Genomic DNA, 17,928 nt, shown 5'->3' with positions numbered 1-17,928 from the left:
ACTTTGTACCTGTGCGTGTGTGTGTGTGTGAGTGAGAGAGAGAGAGAGAGGCGGTTAAAGTGCGGCTTTCACCTGTTGTAAACTTTGACGCACCTGCTCGCGCGCTCTGTGACGCTATGAGGTGAACCAAGGGCCAAACATGCAGGTTAAAATATGTACAGGTGAAAATACCGTCTGTCCGCCCCCTCCCCCTCCGACTCCGCTGCTCAGTTTCACTTCCTGATTTCTCAGGTGAGCTGACAGGTGAGTGCCTCAGACCCCCTCTGCGTCATGCTGTTTGGTTTCGGTGTTGGGGGTGTGTGGACCGTGTGTGAGTGAGAGAGAGAGAGAGAGCTAGACAATAGCTCGGCTCGGCTCTGACTGAGAAAATATTCCGTGCTGATATCGAGGCTCACCTGCCACACCTGGACACTCCGAGGACGGCCGTGTTAGCCACAGGTGGGAAGTACCTGAGTGCTTTCAGTACCACAGTGAAAGAAGGTGTGAAGTAACTCCTTAGGTATTAGGTACAAGTTTTTAGAAAGTAGAATGGTGAAAAGTACGGTGGCTCGGAGGGCACAGTGCACGGCAGGGCGAGAACGCGCAGGTAAGGTCAGAAACGTCACTTTGCGAAATGGAAACCAGTAAACACCGTCAGGTCAGGGCTACCGTTACCATGGTGACTCAAAGGGACTGTGTTAAAGTTGCGGTCACGTGATTGCGGGCACCTGCTGGGGTGTCGGTGGTAGGTTCAGGGTGTGGTGCTGTGTCACACGATTCTCCGGTGCTCGTGACGGTTTTGGTGTTGATGGTACGTTCTCGGTTTCCGGTTCCCTGTCATAGTTTTCATCTTGTTTTTTCCTGTTTGGTGTCAAATTTCAGTGTTTACAGGCCTGTTTCATAAATCTGCTCTGTGTAGTATTTTCTTCACGCAGGGCTGGTTTTTGTGGTACTTCAGTTTGTAGTATTTGCTGTTTGTGGTATTTGCCTTTTGTGTTTGGAGTTCGTAGTTTGTTATCTTTACCATCTTTACTTTATCGTTTTCAGGGATTTTCAGCATCACTTTGGTTTTTGTCTTTTTGAGGTTGATGGGGTTAGTTACGGTTAGTTAAGGTTAGGTTAGGCTCATTAATACCAGTTGGTTGTCTCTCTGTGTTTGCCCTGGACAATCTGGCCAGCTGTACCCGCATGTTGCCCTATGGCAGCTGGGATAGGCTCCACCCCCTGTGACCCTGATTTGGATAAGCAGAAAGAAATGAGCAAGGTGTTTGATGGTGTTTCTGATATTATGTTTTTGGTGTTCTGTGTTGGGTCATATTTTGGCCAATTTTGGTGGGAGAAAAGGTGAGTGTGACTCACCTGAGACAGACAGTGCACGGGTGCTGACATGCATGTTTTCCTGTGACTTCATGCAGTGTTGTTGATGACAGAAAGAGCGGTCAGTATGAGTCGTGCTGTGAGGTGTCAGAGCACAAGTATCTCCACACTTGCTCGTATTTTAGTAGGCGTTTATCAGACTTGGTCCAGAGCTGAAGGAAATAAAGTTGTTCTCGGTTCTTCCTGGTTTAGGTTAGGTCCTCCAGAACAGAGGACGGTGAGAGCACAGCAGAGATGTTTGAAAATGTCCCGACAGGTAAGTCCTGACTATAACTCAAGAGAAACCATCCAATGATTCGCGTTTATCCGAGACCACGCTTCACAAGCTGTTTTTGTCCTCAGTGTCCTCGACGGAGCGTCAGCAGGTGCTGGCAGCTCTGGAGCGTCTGCAGGCCAAACTGGTGCAGCGGGAGGAGTGGACCCACAGCGAAACCCTGGGAAACCTGCGGGAGACGCTGCAGAGCCCGCTCTTTAACCACATCCTGACCCTTCAACACTCGATCAAGCAGCTCCGCAGCCAGGTGAGCCTCACTGAGCATGCTCCGTCATACAAAATAGAGTGGATAGGATCACTCTGATCCTGGCACAGATGTTTAAGGCTTACCGGTACTTCACCTGGACTGCAGGTGAAGGAGTTCACACAAAACAAAAGAGCCTTAAATGATGACGTTTTATATTAACAGCTAGTTTATGGAATATTTCATTCACAAGAATTTTATTGTTTTTATCCACAACCATGTTTCCCTCACCTCCTTTCTCGTGATATGGAAGCTGTGCACTGTATGAAAGAAACAACCTCGTAACAAGAAGAAAAAAGAGGTTAGCTAGCAACAGGGAGCTAGCTGCAGCGACACACTTTGTTTGTTGTTTGTCTTCATGCTAGGGCTGCACGATTAATCGTTAGAAAATCGCGATCTCGATTCATACTTATGTGCGATCTCATTTCCAAATGACGACTTAAAAAAGAAAAGAAAAAAAGACGGCGACGATTGTACCGCATTTTGATCCGGGACGTAATCTGCATGAAAACAAGCGTTCACTCTTCCTGCTCAACAAATGACAAGGGCGGAGCCTTATACCACGTGATACAGAAGCTGTGCCGTGTGATGCTAAAGTTAGCAGGGAAAAAACAACGGCGAGCACGTCAGGGATGACGAGAAAGTGACAGGAGAAAATCCGTCCCGGTCAACCACCCAAACATCAATAACGGGAACCTTATACAGTGCTTCCCTATACACGTCGAACTCCCGCAGGCACAAAGAAATTACGGAGGCTATTACTTATCACCTGACCAAAGATATGGCTCCCATCAACACTGTGCAAAACGAGGGATTTAGGAAAATGATCAACACCCTAGACAAACGCTACACAGTGCCGTCCCGCAACTATTTTTCTATTGTTGCACTACCTGCTCTATACACGCAGCGTCGAGCAACGGTGGAGACGGAATTTCAAGCAGTACAACATTTTGCGGCAACAACAAAACGTGAGACATTTGTTGTTTTTATGTTCAGTTTCAATTGTTACGAAGTTGATGTGCAGTTAATATGTGCAATAAATATTTATATTGGAAAAGAAAATCGTGAGAGAATCGTGATCTCAATTCTAAGCCAAAAAAATCGTGATTCTCATTTTATGCAAAATCGTGCAGCCCTACTTCATGCCTTTACTCCACTGAGCCTGACACAGGGCTGCAAACACGAACATACAGGTTTTTCATTTGTACAGTTTTTTTTTATGACTAACTATCATCTACTGTGATCGCCATTTTATTTTTTAAATCATAGCCTATTTTTTAAATGTATGTTTTGACTGGTTTCAGTCTGAAAAGCAGACTGTAAGACAGACCCAAAATACACACAATGTTTGTGCTCACAGTTCAGCTTTTATTGCCAAGTTTCACATGTACAGCTACACAGTCTCTGCTCAGAGTTGGTCTCGGCACGCATGCACTGGCCTCTCACTATAAAAAGAAGAGACTGTGATTAGTCCAGTCGCCACCACCTGTGGCCTCCCCAGGCACCACCCACTTGAGCTCGCTGCGCCTCCCCTGCAGCTGAGCCAGGGACCACACCGCCGCCACATGCACATTCTCATGTCCAGCAGGGGGCGACTTCTCGGGTTGTACAAAAAAAGCACTACGTATATAAGAATGAGTCCATGATGAATTTCAGGGCTGACTGAATCAAACATGAGGTCACTTTGGAGATTTTGTGTGCTCTCAGAGTCACAGCAGGAGCAGGAAGTAGACAAGGGCGGGGCTATACTGTGATTGAAAAGTCACCTCTTAATAAGTGAGCAGACTCCCCGAATTTTTCAGTCAGGTATGTCAGGCAGATGATGCACTGCGAGATAAATCGGTCCTGAGAGCTGCTATAGAGCTGGAGATGAGCAGAAGATGTCCAGAAACACATGAACGGTCCTGATTAAACCAGAAAAGAACCTGAGTTCAAGTAAAATGTCAGAAATGGAACAAAAAGCTTTTAGTTAGGTTTACTTCAGTGGGTGTTTCTCATCACATGTTCTCCATCTATCTGTGTGAGTGTTTCCCATCAGATCTGACAAGTGTAGCCCCGCCCAGGTGTTGACAGCCTATGGGTATCAGTCCTGTGCTGCCTCCCGCCCACCGCTGTGACCCGGGCCGTCGAATCCTCTCTGCATCGCCATCTGTATTCAGCTCGCGCCTGCGCTGACGTGAGCTTTACAATAAACAATCTGCAGGCCAAATTAAGATAATGGCAATAACCCGCGGCGGGCTTCATATTCTAAGTGCTGCGAAGGTCAGAGCGAGTCTATGAATGCACCGATGGAAGCCGGCGGAGGGTATATGAAGCGGGGACTTCTCCCTTTATTTCTGGCCCTCCCTCCCCAGCGTGCTGCAGATCTATCAGGCTTTAATATCTGGTGTCTCGGTTTGAGTAACGGCCTTGTCGAGGTGGTATTGATGAAATGGCTCGGGATCCTGCTCTGTCAGCCCGGTCTAAATAAGCCGCAGACTGATAAGTTTCCACAATGTGAGTGTAAAGGTCATTAATACATTACCTGTTCAGAGAGAGCGCCTGCAGAGGAATCTATTGATTTTAGTTTTTTCCTCTCTCCTCCCCACTTACCCCCGGCCTCGCCGCGTCTTTTTCTTTTTTTCTTTTTTTTTCTGCGTCCTTGCACATAAGGGCGCCTCCCATCTCTCTCCCAGTCTGCCTCTTCATCACAGTGAAGTTCAAAAGTATGTGGACGGTTTCTTTATGCCCGCGCACACAGTCAGTCAGCGGAGCCTGGTTCACATTCATGTGTTTGAGTCTAAACACTGGACATCTGTGTCCAGCACGATCCCTGATGTCACTTCTGTTCACACCTGAGACAAACAGGAAAGCAGCAGGTGTTTAGTTCAGACTTGACATGCGTCAGTCTGACATTAGCTGATTGGCTCGTTTGGAGAACGGATGTATTAATTGGTCCACAGATTGAAGCTGTTCAGGGTTTTCCTGCACTTGTGCAGGCTCACTGCATTAACAGAAGCCTGTTTAAGTTTGATGAATACAAGTTTTTATTTATTTATTTCTAATCTCTGCTTAAAAAAAAAAAAAAGTATTTATCAGAGGCCAAAAGAAAAAACCTGGTTTTTATTGTCAGTAGAACTGACTGGCTTCTCAGACTACTGATCGAAACAAAAACCAGTAGTTAGTTATTTGTGACAGCATCCAGTCCTCACGTACAATGAGACCAGCGTGCCGTTGCTGATGAAGACAAGTAAAGCCGTTAGCAGTGACAATCAGGGCGCCCGCTCTGGGATGTCTCCAGGTCTGGACTCAAACCTGTGACATCTGGAGCAGATCCACTAGAAACGTTTGAGTTTTAACAACTTCTTCACCATCTTTGCAGTTTAGCATCCGTCAGGTCTTTGGATCAAACGCGCTTATGTCATCGTATGGATCTAAAAATGGGAAAAAATGCACCAAAGTTGCGTCTTAAATTCTGCACCTCTTGAAGGGTTTAGGGTGACAGGTTTAGGTTGGGGCTTCAAAAGAATGTTTGTGTATTTCTTGGGATGCTACACGCGTGTACCAAACCTCATATATGTACATTTCAGCAAGTCTGACTCTACAAATATGTGAGGATGTTCTCGCCTCAGATGTGACGATGGCGACCTGTCTTGTAGCTCTGATGAAATTTGATTTTATTTTCTGTGGTTTGAGCTTTGGAAATGTGGCGGCCCTGTTAGAGATTCAATTTTTACTCTGATAGTGAAAATAATCAGGTGATATAATCTAGAATGATCACTGTGCAGTAACCTCTGCCTTCAGTCTCTGTGGACTCGCAGGACGTGCGACGTCTTTGACAGGACAGAAAAGTCTCTCACTTCTCTATCAGCACTCAGCTATGATTGGAAGATCTGATGTATTGATTAACCTCTCCTCTCCCTGTAGCTAAGCGCCATGCCTCCAAACACCAGCAGCGATTTCAGTTTCTCCAAAAAAGGTCAACTGATCATGAGCGTCGATCCAGTCGGTGGCCCGGCCTCACCCACGCTATCCGCGACCTCCTCCATCCTCACCAATGGCTCGTTTCCGCCCAAACGTCAGACTCCGCCCACACCTGACCTCCAGAAGTGGATTCTTGATGCTGCCAAGGTGGGTGGAGCCAAGACGCTCACACACAATCTCACAAATGAACTCAACATGATATCAAACCGCTCAACTGATTGTGTGTCTGTGTCTCTGGTTGTGTGTGTGTGTGTGTGTGTGTGTGTGTGTGTGCACGCACACACTTGCGTGCAGGGACGTCTCACTGACGTGGTCAGATTGACTCGTCCTCTGACTGGTGGTCTGGGCTTCAGTGTGGTCGGTCTGAATCCAACAGGAAGCAGTAGCCGCGGCGTCTTCATCAAACACGTCCAGCCCGGAGGAATCGCTCACAGGTTCAGTGACGCGTGTTTAGTTTGTTCCTATCAGTGAGCAGCAGGTCACCACACCACGCTACACCCATTAATGCAGCAATAAAGCGTCATGTTAAACTTTTATTTTGAAAATATTGGAGCAGAACTGCTATGTGCCATTCCACTTCCTGTTATTCCCATCATACAGCAAGGGGAGCTTTCATCTGGTTTTGTGTGATCGGAGTCGGCCTGTGTACGACAAACATGACGAAAATTAATAGAAAAAATGTTTGAAACATTAAATTTACATGTGTGTGATGTGTGGCTGAATCAGCTGGTGTTACCTGACACAGCGTCTGGCTGTCCAACATGAGCCTGCCAGCATTGCTCAGATGATGTCATGCGACCATCATGTGTGGCTGACATGTTTTGGTAGTTAGAAGTGATTGGGTGCAGACTTTAAAGGCAAAGGCAGTGAAGTTTGCCTTTAAAGTAAGTATGCACCGCTCCAACGGATGTGGTGCTGTGTCTGCAGGGATGGGCGTCTGCAGGAGCGGGACCAGATCCTAGTGATAAACGGCAGTCCTCTGGAGCCGGGCATCAGCCAACAGCACGCGCTCTCCCTCCTGCAGCAGCCTGGAGAGACGGTGGAGCTGGTGGTGGCCAGAGGCCGCCCACCTGACGCATCGTTGCCGCCCACAACACCAATCAACCCGGTAAGGAAACTGTGGCATTTATTCAAAGGTTTAAAAGAGACTGGACTTCTGACGTTCTGTGTCTGGGGCTCTGACGATGTTACAGAGGTGGTTTTCATGTTTTGGCTGATTGTGAGCAGCACAGACTGAATCACAAATGCAGACATTGTTGTTTCCCGTACTCTGATTTATTTGTGGACACGCAGATCTAATGCTCTGTAGAAATGACTTCAGTCGAATTATCGTAAACTATAGCTGACTCCTGACGACAACTCAAGGATTTTCCCATGATGTTTAAATGCTTCAGAAAATAGGGATGCACCAATTGGACGGATTGGCGTCTGCATTTTCGTTCCCTCACAGGGAGCAGGATGGGCTCACACATCAAAGGAGTTTCTCATTTAAACACAAACTACGCTCAGGATGGAAAACTCACATGTCTCGCTTCTGCACTCGTCCAGGGTCAGACTTGTTTGGAAGCTTTTAATAATTAACAGGAGAAAATAACACGAGAGTGAATGATTACAGGAAAGACTCTCACATTGAGCTAAAGGAGACAAAAAATGTATTGATATATGGATTATAATTATACCACCTGCGGCTTTCAAAGCTTGGATGTATTTTTTATCATATCAGGTGTGTGCAGAGTTTAAATGGAGCCTGATGTTGTCATCAGTGTAAAGAGGAGTTCCTGTTGTTTGTGTAACTCCAGAACAGAGGCTGAGCTGTTGTATGGAAGCTGGAAAAGTCACCAGCAAACTGCGCGACCTCGTGGTCTGCAGGAATATAAACACCTCCTGTTCATGTGCGAGTCTGCAGACTCGCCGTTTCTCGCATCCTGACGTCTGAAAGCTGCTCCATGAAGCTCTCTGGCTAAACGATCCAGAGCAGCAATACAGACAGAATGCTGAGACCACAAACCTGGAAGGGACGGCATTTCTGATCCAGGTGTGCGCTTTAAATAAGATCCAGTAAAACAAGCACAGATGGAACTGCGCACACAGTAAAACTTTACTGTCAGCTGTTTGAAGCAAACTCCAAAACAAGTCGTGAAATCAACAGTTTACTCCAAAACGATGTCAGCAGCTTTAAAAAACCCGAACTCAGAGGATGTTCCAACATCAGGGCGACACAAAACCAGACGTCAGCGTTTGTTTGATTTTTATCGCTCCATATGAAACACGCATACACAGACACAAAGAGACACACACAAACAGGTGTGCACAAACAGCGAGCTGTCACTCATAACTGGAGGTCACTTTGGGACCACGCCTGTGGATCGGAGTGACACTTCCTGTCTGTGGCAAGCTGACTTTGACTCGGTTGATTTTTTTGACCTTAAAGCTGAAAGGAAATCGAGTTAGTGCTCCACCTGCAGCTTCGCTCCTGACAATATGTGTTTAAGTCTGAGTGGAGGCGCGATCGATGAATGTCGACATGGCGGGAGGTGAAGATTGGCAGTGAGGTGGGAGGGAGGGGCCAGAGAAAAATGAGATGATGACGCAGCTATGAATGCCTGCCTTTTTACTCTCTGGACCATGATAAAAGGTCAGAGATCAAACTGTAGGTGACGTTGCACTTGCAGATGGATTTATTTCATGGGTGAAGCTCGCGGCTCCTCGCACTTTGTGTCTGAGTGTCAGAAACATCTCATTTGTTATTTATTGTCTTTTAAAGGTCTTCGTCACAGTCACGTGATGGAGCAGCTCACACGTTTACCTGGAGCTTCAGGTGCCCTTGACTTACTGCATCTTCTCCTGAAGACTGGGGGGCAGGGGTTAGGGTTCAAACTGCTGGCTTCCTATAGCGGAGGCGTTGCTGTTCAGACTTTATATTCATTTTCTAGGATGTTCAGCTAATTGGCCTCAGATCAGTACCTGCAGGTACCTGGGTGATCTGGGGTCATCACATGACCCTTTCAGGTTGTTCTCAGTCTGCCATCTGTAAGAAGTTAGGGTCCACTAGAGCAGCGGTCCCCAACCCCCGGGCCTCGGACCGGTACCGGTCCGTGAGTCGTTTGGTACCGGGCCGCGAGAGTTGAGGCTCAGGTGTGAAATGTGTGGCTTTCAGGGTTTTTATCAGTTTTCAGTAGGGCTGAACGATTATGGAAAATAATCTAATTGCGATTTTTTTGCCCCAATATTGCGATGCGATATGCGATTATTTTTTAAGGTCTTTGTCTTCTGTATTATTAAACAAAGACAAGCAATACATCATATAGTATGGCCAATACTATATTACATTAATTTTAAACTGTTCTTTCCTGGAAGACAGACCTCTGTTATGATGACATGAGGTGATGCATGAATTGATGACTGACATTTTTATTTAACTTCTTCAATCACAACAGTATATTTGAACATACACAATAGTTTATTTTTAGCTTACAAACATCTGAGCATAAAGTGCTGACAAGGAACCCTGGTGTAAACATTAAAATGAAAGTCAGTACAATGTGCAGATTGCAGAAATATACATAAAAAAAATCAGTGGCTTTACCACACTCAGTTTTTCGACATCTGTGAACTACTAGACAGTCATTCAATTAAAAAATAATATTAAATAAAGTTTAAAGGCGTGAAATTGGACGGTCTAGCCTTCTGATTAGCGTCACCGCTGTCTCGGTGGAGTTTAATAAACTCGGCCGTCTGCTTCTTGCTATCTAAAATATAACCAGACACTGGTGTAAATTCTCGACTGTCTCATACTTCTGTTTAATAAGTTTTCTGTTTGACGTTTAGTCAGCTGTGTGAAAACCAAGGAGGAACCCACCCGGGGGATTAATAAAGTTTTATTTTATCTAATCTAATAACTTTAATCTCAGCCAAACCGATTTACTCACGAACAAACAAAACACTGAAAAAAGCCCAACAATAACATTTTTAGGTTGTCTAAGTGACTTATATATTACGTTTAACCCGAGCAGCGAAACTCCGCGGTGATCTGAAAATGATGTGCCGGGAGTTGTGCCGTTCTCGGCCGCATCAGTAACCCTCGAGCTCCCGGCTAGCTGTCGAGCTGGTGGGTAGCAGACGCCTCTGAAAACGTCGAAGCACTTTTGCAAATATGGGATATCTTGATAAACCGAGCAGATATTTGATGTTTACACAACTACTTTCTCGCCTGAAAATATGTTAAAAGTTTATTTTGTGACCCAGAAAGATTAGTATGAGTAATTTTAAAACTTAGTAGCGGCCACCATTGCTGGAAACGGGAGTTTGGCTGGGCCGCGCTATGAATTCTGGGATATGGTAGTAATTTGGACAGCCTTCGGCACGTCGCTGTGACGTAATCGGTCTACAAATGCGGCCTCAGGAGGATGCAGCCCATGAATTTGGACATGTCCAGAGTATAATCGCAGCCTTTGCGGTTAGAAAATTGCACTTGATCATGTCGCGATATTATCGCAAATGCGATATATCGTTCAGCCCTAGTTTTCAGTGTTATTTTGTTATAGTTTTTATCGTTAACTCGGTTTTCCTGGGTCTTTTCACGTGTGTTATGAATAAATCTTCTTTTTTCGGTACCGGTACTAGTTTTATTTTGTTGTATTTATCCGCGACACCTTAAAGGCCGGTCCATGAAAATATTGTCGGGCATAAACTGGTCTGTGGTGCAAAAAAGGTTGGGGACCGCTGCACTAGAGCACCTCTGGCTGCAGTGTCCTCGCCTGTCAGGATTTCTCTGTGTGATCTGCTCCAGTACAGCAGACTGAACGTTAGCTCAGGCTCAAAGCTACGCACTGATCTGCTCCTGGAGCCAGAAGAGCTCATAAAGTTCCCTGGAATAGGTTCAGCTGCAGGAATGGAGAGAGTCATCCGTTTGTCCAGAATCAGAACTCCTCATCTGTCCATCCGTGCTAGACACAGGACAGAGGAGTGGCTTCGATAATGATCAGTGAGTGTGTTCAGGGATTATTGTGTTGCCGGAGGAGCAGCTGTGCATTAGAAACATGAAGTGAGAGCTGGCTCAGATTCATTCATTCGGGAACAAACCAGGATAACTAGCACCTGAGAGCAGTTGTGTTTTTTTCCACGAGATCACCCAGGTCTGGTCTTAAGGTGTGAGTCTCACCTGCCAGCAAAACCCGGTGTGTGGATGTGACGGAGGGTCATGGTGATTGTTGTATTTTGCCGGCAGCCAACGCCTCACTGCTCCACAGATCAGTTTTTCTCTCTTTTGATGGTGAAGCCCAGAGAGTTCCCAGAGAAGTTTAGCAACTTCCTGTGGGTAACTTCTGCTGAAGTTAGGCTCGGCCAGTCTTAAAGGCCCTTCCAGGTTTCTTTAACTGCACAATCTGTTATTTTTTTTTTTTATCCCTGTGCTTTCTGCTTTTCAACAGTTTTAGCACAGCCATAAATTACCACTGAACTCCTGAGTGCGTTCGCCGTCACGGCGTCCTAATCGATGGTGGGATAATACTCACTAAATAGACAGAAGCAGTAAAAGCTGCGTGACTGGCTGATTTATGGCGTTCTTTATGGCAGGCTTTATAGTGCAGAATTTCCTGGCGGTGGCGGACGGATTCCAGCAGAAATGAGTTTTGACGCCAGTGCAGCACGTCGCCTGTGATGGCAGGTCAGAGACACCTGAAGCTGCCCAGCAGAGCTCACTAACTGATGGTTAGCCGGGCCAGGAGAACGGCCTTAAAGCCCAGTGCAGCGCTGTGTTTTTATGCCCACAGCTCCATTAAACGTGACCTCAATAGAAGCAGCACATGAATAAAACAAAAGCGGGCATCCGAGGCCCTCAGCATGGCTCGGATCCAGCAAAGCGTGAGGAGGAGGGTACCAAACAAGGGGGACAGTGTAATTCTGCGTGATAATGACCCGACAATAGAGCGGAGCAGAGTGATTACAGCTCGGGCTAACCTGTGCTCCGCGCCTCGCATTAACAGTCCGGCCCCACTCGGTCCGACACCTCGTTTTTCTTCCTGAAATCTTCTCGGCTTATTTAAATGTCAGAGTTCGCACACGTTTTAACGTCCTCCTGTACTCAGCTCAGTAACCGTGTGAGAGCAGAGTGAGGAGGAGGCTTTTAATAGTTTTTATTTATCACTTAACTTCAGCCAGAGTGCAGCAGAGATGAGAGAGACGCTTAAATCAGATCAGTGTTTGCTGTGAGCACAGAGGCCCTGAAACCGTCAGGCTCTCAGGTAAAAGTGAAGGTGTTTCTGCTCCTCTCAGAGTGTGCAGCAGGTCCTCTGCATCAGGATTAAACTAACTTTACCACACCCTGCTCAGTGCCCAGGAGGAGGCGGCATCAGGGGTCCAGAAAGGTTGGAGATGTTTGACAGTCAGTGGGAACCTGAGAAGCTCAGTCTGATGCCGGCTGTCACGTCTCATCAGATAATAATAATAATAATAATAATAATAATAATGGATACTTTATTGATCCCCATGGGGAAATTACTTGTTTTTCTCTGCATTTGACCCATTCACTCAGTGAAGCAGTGGGCAGCCCACTAAGCAGGCGCCCGGGGAGCAGTGTGTAGGGACGGTACCTTGCTCAGGGGTACCTCAGGGTAGCCGTTAAGTGGATTCGAACCGCCGACCTTCCGATCATGGGGCGACCACCCCAGATGGGGTTGAAACACTGAGGTACCTCAAAGCATCAGGATGTCTCATTATAACTAAAAGGTGCAGAAAAAGGTCTAAGGGTGGAGGAATGCTGTGAGGAACATAAGAGAGCTTCATTAAAACCACATCGTCTCCTGAACACAGAGCGTCCAACACATCGAGCTTTATCTCCAGCGTCCTGGGACCAGCTGAGGAGGAGGAGGTCGGTTTCATTATACTGAGGAAGGCCTCGTCTATCAGATGGAAACTGTAATAAGAGTGCAGCCACTTCATAAATGCTGCCCGTGCGTGTTAGCAGCAGCCTCTGCAGCCTCTCATTGATCAGTAGCTGCTATCAGGCAGGAGGAAGTGCTCTCAGCTGGTAATTACCTGCTTCACTCTAATGACCTTTCACCTTGGGACAGATAACCAGGCGGCGGCTTGGCTGCAGACTGAGAAACATGAAGATAAACTCACGGAGCTGCTTTTAAAAGATGCACCTGCAGCTTTGAGAGGGCTGATCGGGTCAAATCGCTCTGCCCGCACTGCAGCTTCAGAAGAATGACATCTGTTAACTCAGGGCTGCAGTTTTATTTTCAGCTGTCACTGAAATTCCTGAAAAACTACCAGCTGATGGACGACGAGCAAAAGATGAACCGTAGACGTTTGGTGTGGACGAGCTGGAGGAGCACAGCACTCATGGTATAACTTTGATCAACAAGCTGCAATGAGAACATGGTTTTCTTTTTACTGTAACATTAAACTTGAACAGAAATATGGCTCTCCTCTCTTTAGGCAGAACACATAAATGTTAACATCAGCGTGTGATGTGGGTCCTCTGTGCCCGACGGGATCCACCCACATTGCCACAGAGTCAGTCTGTCACTGACAAAATGTTGCTGTGCATGTCAACACCAGTGTTTATTCTGGCAGGGCGGGGAACCACTTCTAGATCATGAACCAGGAACCTCTTCTAGATCTGGAACCAGTGGAAAAGTCTTGTGATGGCAAAGTAAAACCTGCAGTTCAAAGAGGGCGGAAGAAAAATGTGCACAGTCTAAAATAATGATCTTTATTTATAAATGTAGTTTGAGTAGAAAGTAAACACAGTAAAAACATTCTCTTTTTTCACTGATTATTAATTTGATCTGGTCTTTTTGATTTGTTTGTAAAAGAAGCTTTGATACACTAGAGCTTCTAGTTAAATAAAGTTTAAAGCAGGACTCGTGTATATTGATGCTTTAGCTTTGTCTGCTGACTGGTTCTGGTTCTGAGGATCTCGCTGAACTTTCTGTGCTCCGCTCAGTAACCCCGTGTCTGTGCTGCAGGATCAGTGGGACCACGTGGAGGAGATCGAGCTGGTCAATGATGGATCTGGTCTTGGTTTCGGCATCGTGGGCGGGAAGACGTCCGGAGTGGTGGTCAGGACGCTGATACGAAACGGTGTGGCCGACAGGGTGAGTTTAGACTTTAAAATATAAGAAATACGTCTGTGTGAAGAGAATCACTGGGATTGTTAAAGCTCAGAGCTGGTCTTCAGCCTCATGTTCTGGGAGTCTGTGTGTAATCACACTGCGTGCTCTCATGAGCGTTAAATCCCAACGGCGAGAAATGTCAGAGCGCTGAAGCTTATGTTTACGGCCAGTTTTACCCCAGAGTAGACCGAATACTGGGGTGTGTTGATCTCATCTGTGTGCTTTCCACCAATCAGGATGGGCGCCTCCGCACAGGTGACCACATCCTTCGAATCGGGGCAACACCTACCAGCGGCCTCACCAGCGACCAGGTAGTCCAGGTGCTGCAGGGGTGCGGGAGCCGCGTGAACATGCTCATCGCCAGAGACCCCCAAGGTCAACAAGCAGCAGCACCTCCTCCCCCACCACCTCCTGTCTCTGCCCCCGTTTCCTCTTTACCACCCCAAACCCCCAAGCTGCCTCCCCAGAACCCGCCCCAGCGCCGTTTCAGCAAGGCGGTGAGTTCATACGAACTTACAAGCACATGGTGACTCTGAGCCAAAACATGTAAGCTCACTGTATGTGTGTGTGCGTGCGTGCGTGTGTGCGTGCGTGTGTGTGTGTGTGTGTGTGTGTCTGTGTGTGTGTGTGTGTGTGTGTTTGGTTTCAGCCCAATCTGGAAGGATACGAGATCCATGAGGTTACTCTCTCCAAGATGGAAGGACAGAGCCTCGGCATCTCCATCGTCGGCTACAACCCTCTGACCAGCCAAGGTGAGAGAGAAATCACTGTGCTGTCCCAGAAGGACGTCACACATCACACGGAGCTCTGTCACATGAGGCTCTCTGACCGTCAGCCTTCAGTCCAAGTCTAGACCAACTGAAACTTTCAAAACTTTTACTATGAAATCTTCTTTCAGTTGTTTGTGTGTGAATATTTGTGGTGGATTTGAATCCAGGACTTTCCTGCTGTGAGGTAATAGCACTAACTCTCTCTCTCTCTGTTTGTCTCTCACTCCATTCAGATGCAGTCGGTGTGTTTGTCAAACACGTGGTTCCCGGCAGCGCAGCGGATCAGAGTGGGAACATCCAAGTCCAAGACCGACTGATCGCTGTAAGAAAGCTACTGTTTTATTATAAGTGAACCCGGTTTGTGTTCTGCTGTGCTGTGGGGGTGCTTCAGGAGGATGGGTTTCTGACCACAGTGAGCGCTTGGTTTGCTTTGCCAGCAGTCAGTTATTCATGTTGGGCACGTGTTGGATTTTGAACCATTTCTGTTCTTGATCTTTAAAGACAGAGTTTGTGGGAGGTATCGGGTTTGGCGGTCTCAGCTTGGGGTCTCTGTTTGTGACTCCCAACTTGCTGTGGGTCGGGGAGTTTAAGTATTTAGTAGAGATGGACCGATCCGATATTACGTATCGGTATCGGTCCGATACTGACCTAAATTACTGGATCGGATATCGGAGAAAAATAAAAAATGTAATCCGATCCATTAAATATCACGAAAGCACCTCACAAAACTTGCAACACGCCGTAACTCACCTCAGAATGTATGCATCACGTGATAGAGCGGCTGTGGCATGCAGGACCTGTCGGTGGTCTGGATAGCATGTGGAGCTTCGCTAGCAACCTGGCATTTCATCTCCGACAAAGTTATCCCCGAGAGAAGTAAAGCAAGTGTGTAAGTCCATCTCTGAATGTTTGTAAAGCATTCCCACGTTAAGCTTAACAAGCGACTGCCTCTCGCTCTCCGGCTGCTACTTCAATCGTGAAACTGCTTAAATCAGCTGATCGGCTTTTCTGTCGCGAGTCCGTCTCTCTGGTTTGTTTTTGGTCCACTTTGCGCCAGAAAGAGGAAACCAGCGGCTGAACAACAGCAGCACGTTTAAGCTTGATAAGCTGTTGTTAGAATTTATTTAATATTAATTTCTACACCAGGATCTTTTTCTACGTAGCTGACGGCTGGTAACTGTGCAGGGGCGGATCTAGCAAAGTTTAGCCAGGGGGGCCGATAGGGCATTAACAGGGAAAAGGGGGCACAAAGACATACTTTTCTTTCTTATTCTCATTTAAAATGTCGAGCTTTTAATAAATAATTATCTGACACCCAAAGTTTTAATTTGATGTAAAATGAATAGAAGTCAATTACTGTATATAGTGACTATTAAGTCTAATATATATACCCTAGTAAGCTATAGTACTTTTTCCTTTGGGAAGGTACCATCTGTGCAGTCTGCAATTTTGTTGAAGAAAGATGTTGAATCTATTTAATATTTCTTGAAAAATAATTGATTTCTGTGCATTTTTTTTCACACTGCATCAAATTAAGGTTGATTACGTCGATTAAGCATCATGAGGTGGTGCGTGAGGGGTGGTTCCCTATTTTTTATTTATTTAATTTTGTTGTTGCTGGGAGTTGGAACCCTGTTAGTTAGGTTGCTTAATATTTACGCTAAGTACTCTTTAAAATACCAGAATAGGGAGGATGGTGTAGGTCTAAGTTTATTAGATTGATCAGTATTGCTGAACTATGAAATATTTTTTTTGTATACAGGTATAACAGAATAGCTTTAGTGTAGTTGTTGTTTTAAACTTGAGTATGAACTTGCAGACTTGCAAAATGCAGCAAGATATTTTAAAAAACAGTTTTGTTGATTAAAAAACACTATATCGGATTCATATCGGTATCGGCAGATATCCAAATTTATGATATCGGTATCGGTATCGGACATAAAAAAGTGGTATCGTGCCATCTCTAGTATTTAGATTGCACGCTTAGTTCTAAGAAGAGTTTGAAAAAGACGAGTGCTTAGATTTAGCACTCAACGAGCGTCTGTTCTCGTCAGACATGAATGTTTTTGGTAAGTACATAGAAAACTGAAGGGTCACTGGGTCTTGTTGAAGAATGAGGGGAGGTGGGGGAGGAGAATGACAGACTGGTGGTGTCAGCAGTGATGGTGATGTTGTGGAGATGAATGCTGGGCGTATAGGTGAAGCTGTTGATTTACTGGGTGGTCTACATTCGTGCACTCATCCACGGCTGTGAGCGCCGCATCCACACGGAAAGAATGAAGCTGAGGATACGAGCAGCAGGAATGAGCTCCTTCTTGTTTGGGCTTCAGGGGGCAGGTGTGCATGGATGGATTCTTGCACGGATGAAGCGTGAGCCAAAGTAAAACATGACCTTGAGTAAATGTTTGCCGGATAAGTTTCCTGCCATGCCGCATATGGTGGCTGGTTATTGATTAGTTATGTGATGCTATAAAAGGTTGTAATTGTTGAAGTTGCACAGCTCCTCTGAGGAAAGTGGTTCTGGAGGCTTCTGCAGAAAAACTGAGGCACATTCAGGCTAATAAAAATCAAAAATCTTTCATTGTTTGAGCCGTCTGCCACTTCCCTGGTTCCCCATCATTTCAGCTGATTCTTGAATGTGGTCTGGATCGGCTTCGGTTTGGTCGGTTGCACTCATGTTATCTTGTTCTTTCTCCTCCTCTGTCTGTCTGTCACAGCTGGACGGCGTCAGTCTGCACGGTCTGACCAACCAGGAGGTTCAGGAGGTGATGAAGCAGACGGGTCAGACTGTCATTCTCACTCTGGTCAGGAAGAAAGTCAGAGCTCTGGAGAGATCGTTGGATAAAGGTAGATAAATGTTTTAATCCAGTTTTGTCTGCCAGTCTGTGTTTCCTGAGTACTGTCCTGTGCGATTAAATGATGGCGTCAGTACTTTGACCGCACTCTGGTTAAGTCTGTGTGCGTCACAGTGGTTGTCTGATTCTGTGGGAGGGTGTAGGTCAGGGGACCCACAGAGTCCTTAAATGAGCACCTTGACTGTGCACAGAGCCGGCGACAGCGTCCCGTTAGACACCGGCCTGCAGATCACGCTGACTCGGCACACAACGAGGAGGCGGAAATTGAAGCCCGAGTACGCTTCTGTGAGAACGATAAACTGACTTTTGACGTCACCGGGATGTGTGCGGGGCTGGACACAGCTCT

General features: G+C 46.3%; 1 protein-coding gene across 10 annotated transcripts in view; it reads left to right on the top strand.

Moving 5' to 3' along the window:
• Nucleotides 1-17,928, top strand: part of patj (PATJ crumbs cell polarity complex component) — an 88,689-nt gene that overhangs the window by 267 nt on the left and 70,494 nt on the right. For 4 of the 10 annotated variants that reach the window (XM_085448221.1, XM_085448213.1, XM_085448219.1 and 1 more), the window contains exons 1-11: nucleotides 36-790; nucleotides 1,549-1,612; nucleotides 1,699-1,877; nucleotides 5,781-5,984; nucleotides 6,132-6,271; nucleotides 6,765-6,945; nucleotides 13,811-13,939; nucleotides 14,194-14,454; nucleotides 14,607-14,709; nucleotides 14,961-15,049; nucleotides 17,445-17,574. In XM_085448221.1, coding sequence (XP_085304347.1) covers nucleotides 788-790; nucleotides 1,549-1,612; nucleotides 1,699-1,877; nucleotides 5,781-5,984; nucleotides 6,132-6,271; nucleotides 6,765-6,945; nucleotides 13,811-13,939; nucleotides 14,194-14,454; nucleotides 14,607-14,709; nucleotides 14,961-15,049; nucleotides 17,445-17,574 — 1,483 coding nt within the window. In that variant the 5' untranslated portion in view covers nucleotides 36-787. Of the gene's footprint in view, nucleotides 1-35; nucleotides 791-1,105; nucleotides 1,244-1,548; nucleotides 1,613-1,698; nucleotides 1,878-5,780; nucleotides 5,985-6,131; nucleotides 6,272-6,764; nucleotides 6,946-13,810; nucleotides 13,940-14,193; nucleotides 14,455-14,606; nucleotides 14,710-14,960; nucleotides 15,050-17,444; nucleotides 17,575-17,928 lie in introns of those variants that run through there. The other 6 variants (XM_085448218.1, XM_085448215.1, XM_085448217.1 and 3 more) reach the window with 5 other exon arrangements.

The sequence above is a fragment of the Copadichromis virginalis genome, linkage group LG23, assembly GCF_057382275.1.
Source record: "Copadichromis virginalis isolate Kocher_CV1m ecotype Utaka linkage group LG23, C_Virginalis_male_GT1.1, whole genome shotgun sequence".
NCBI classification, from domain to species: Eukaryota; Metazoa; Chordata; class Actinopteri; order Cichliformes; family Cichlidae; genus Copadichromis; species Copadichromis virginalis.
This window is presented reverse-complemented; position numbering and strand designations above follow the sequence as displayed.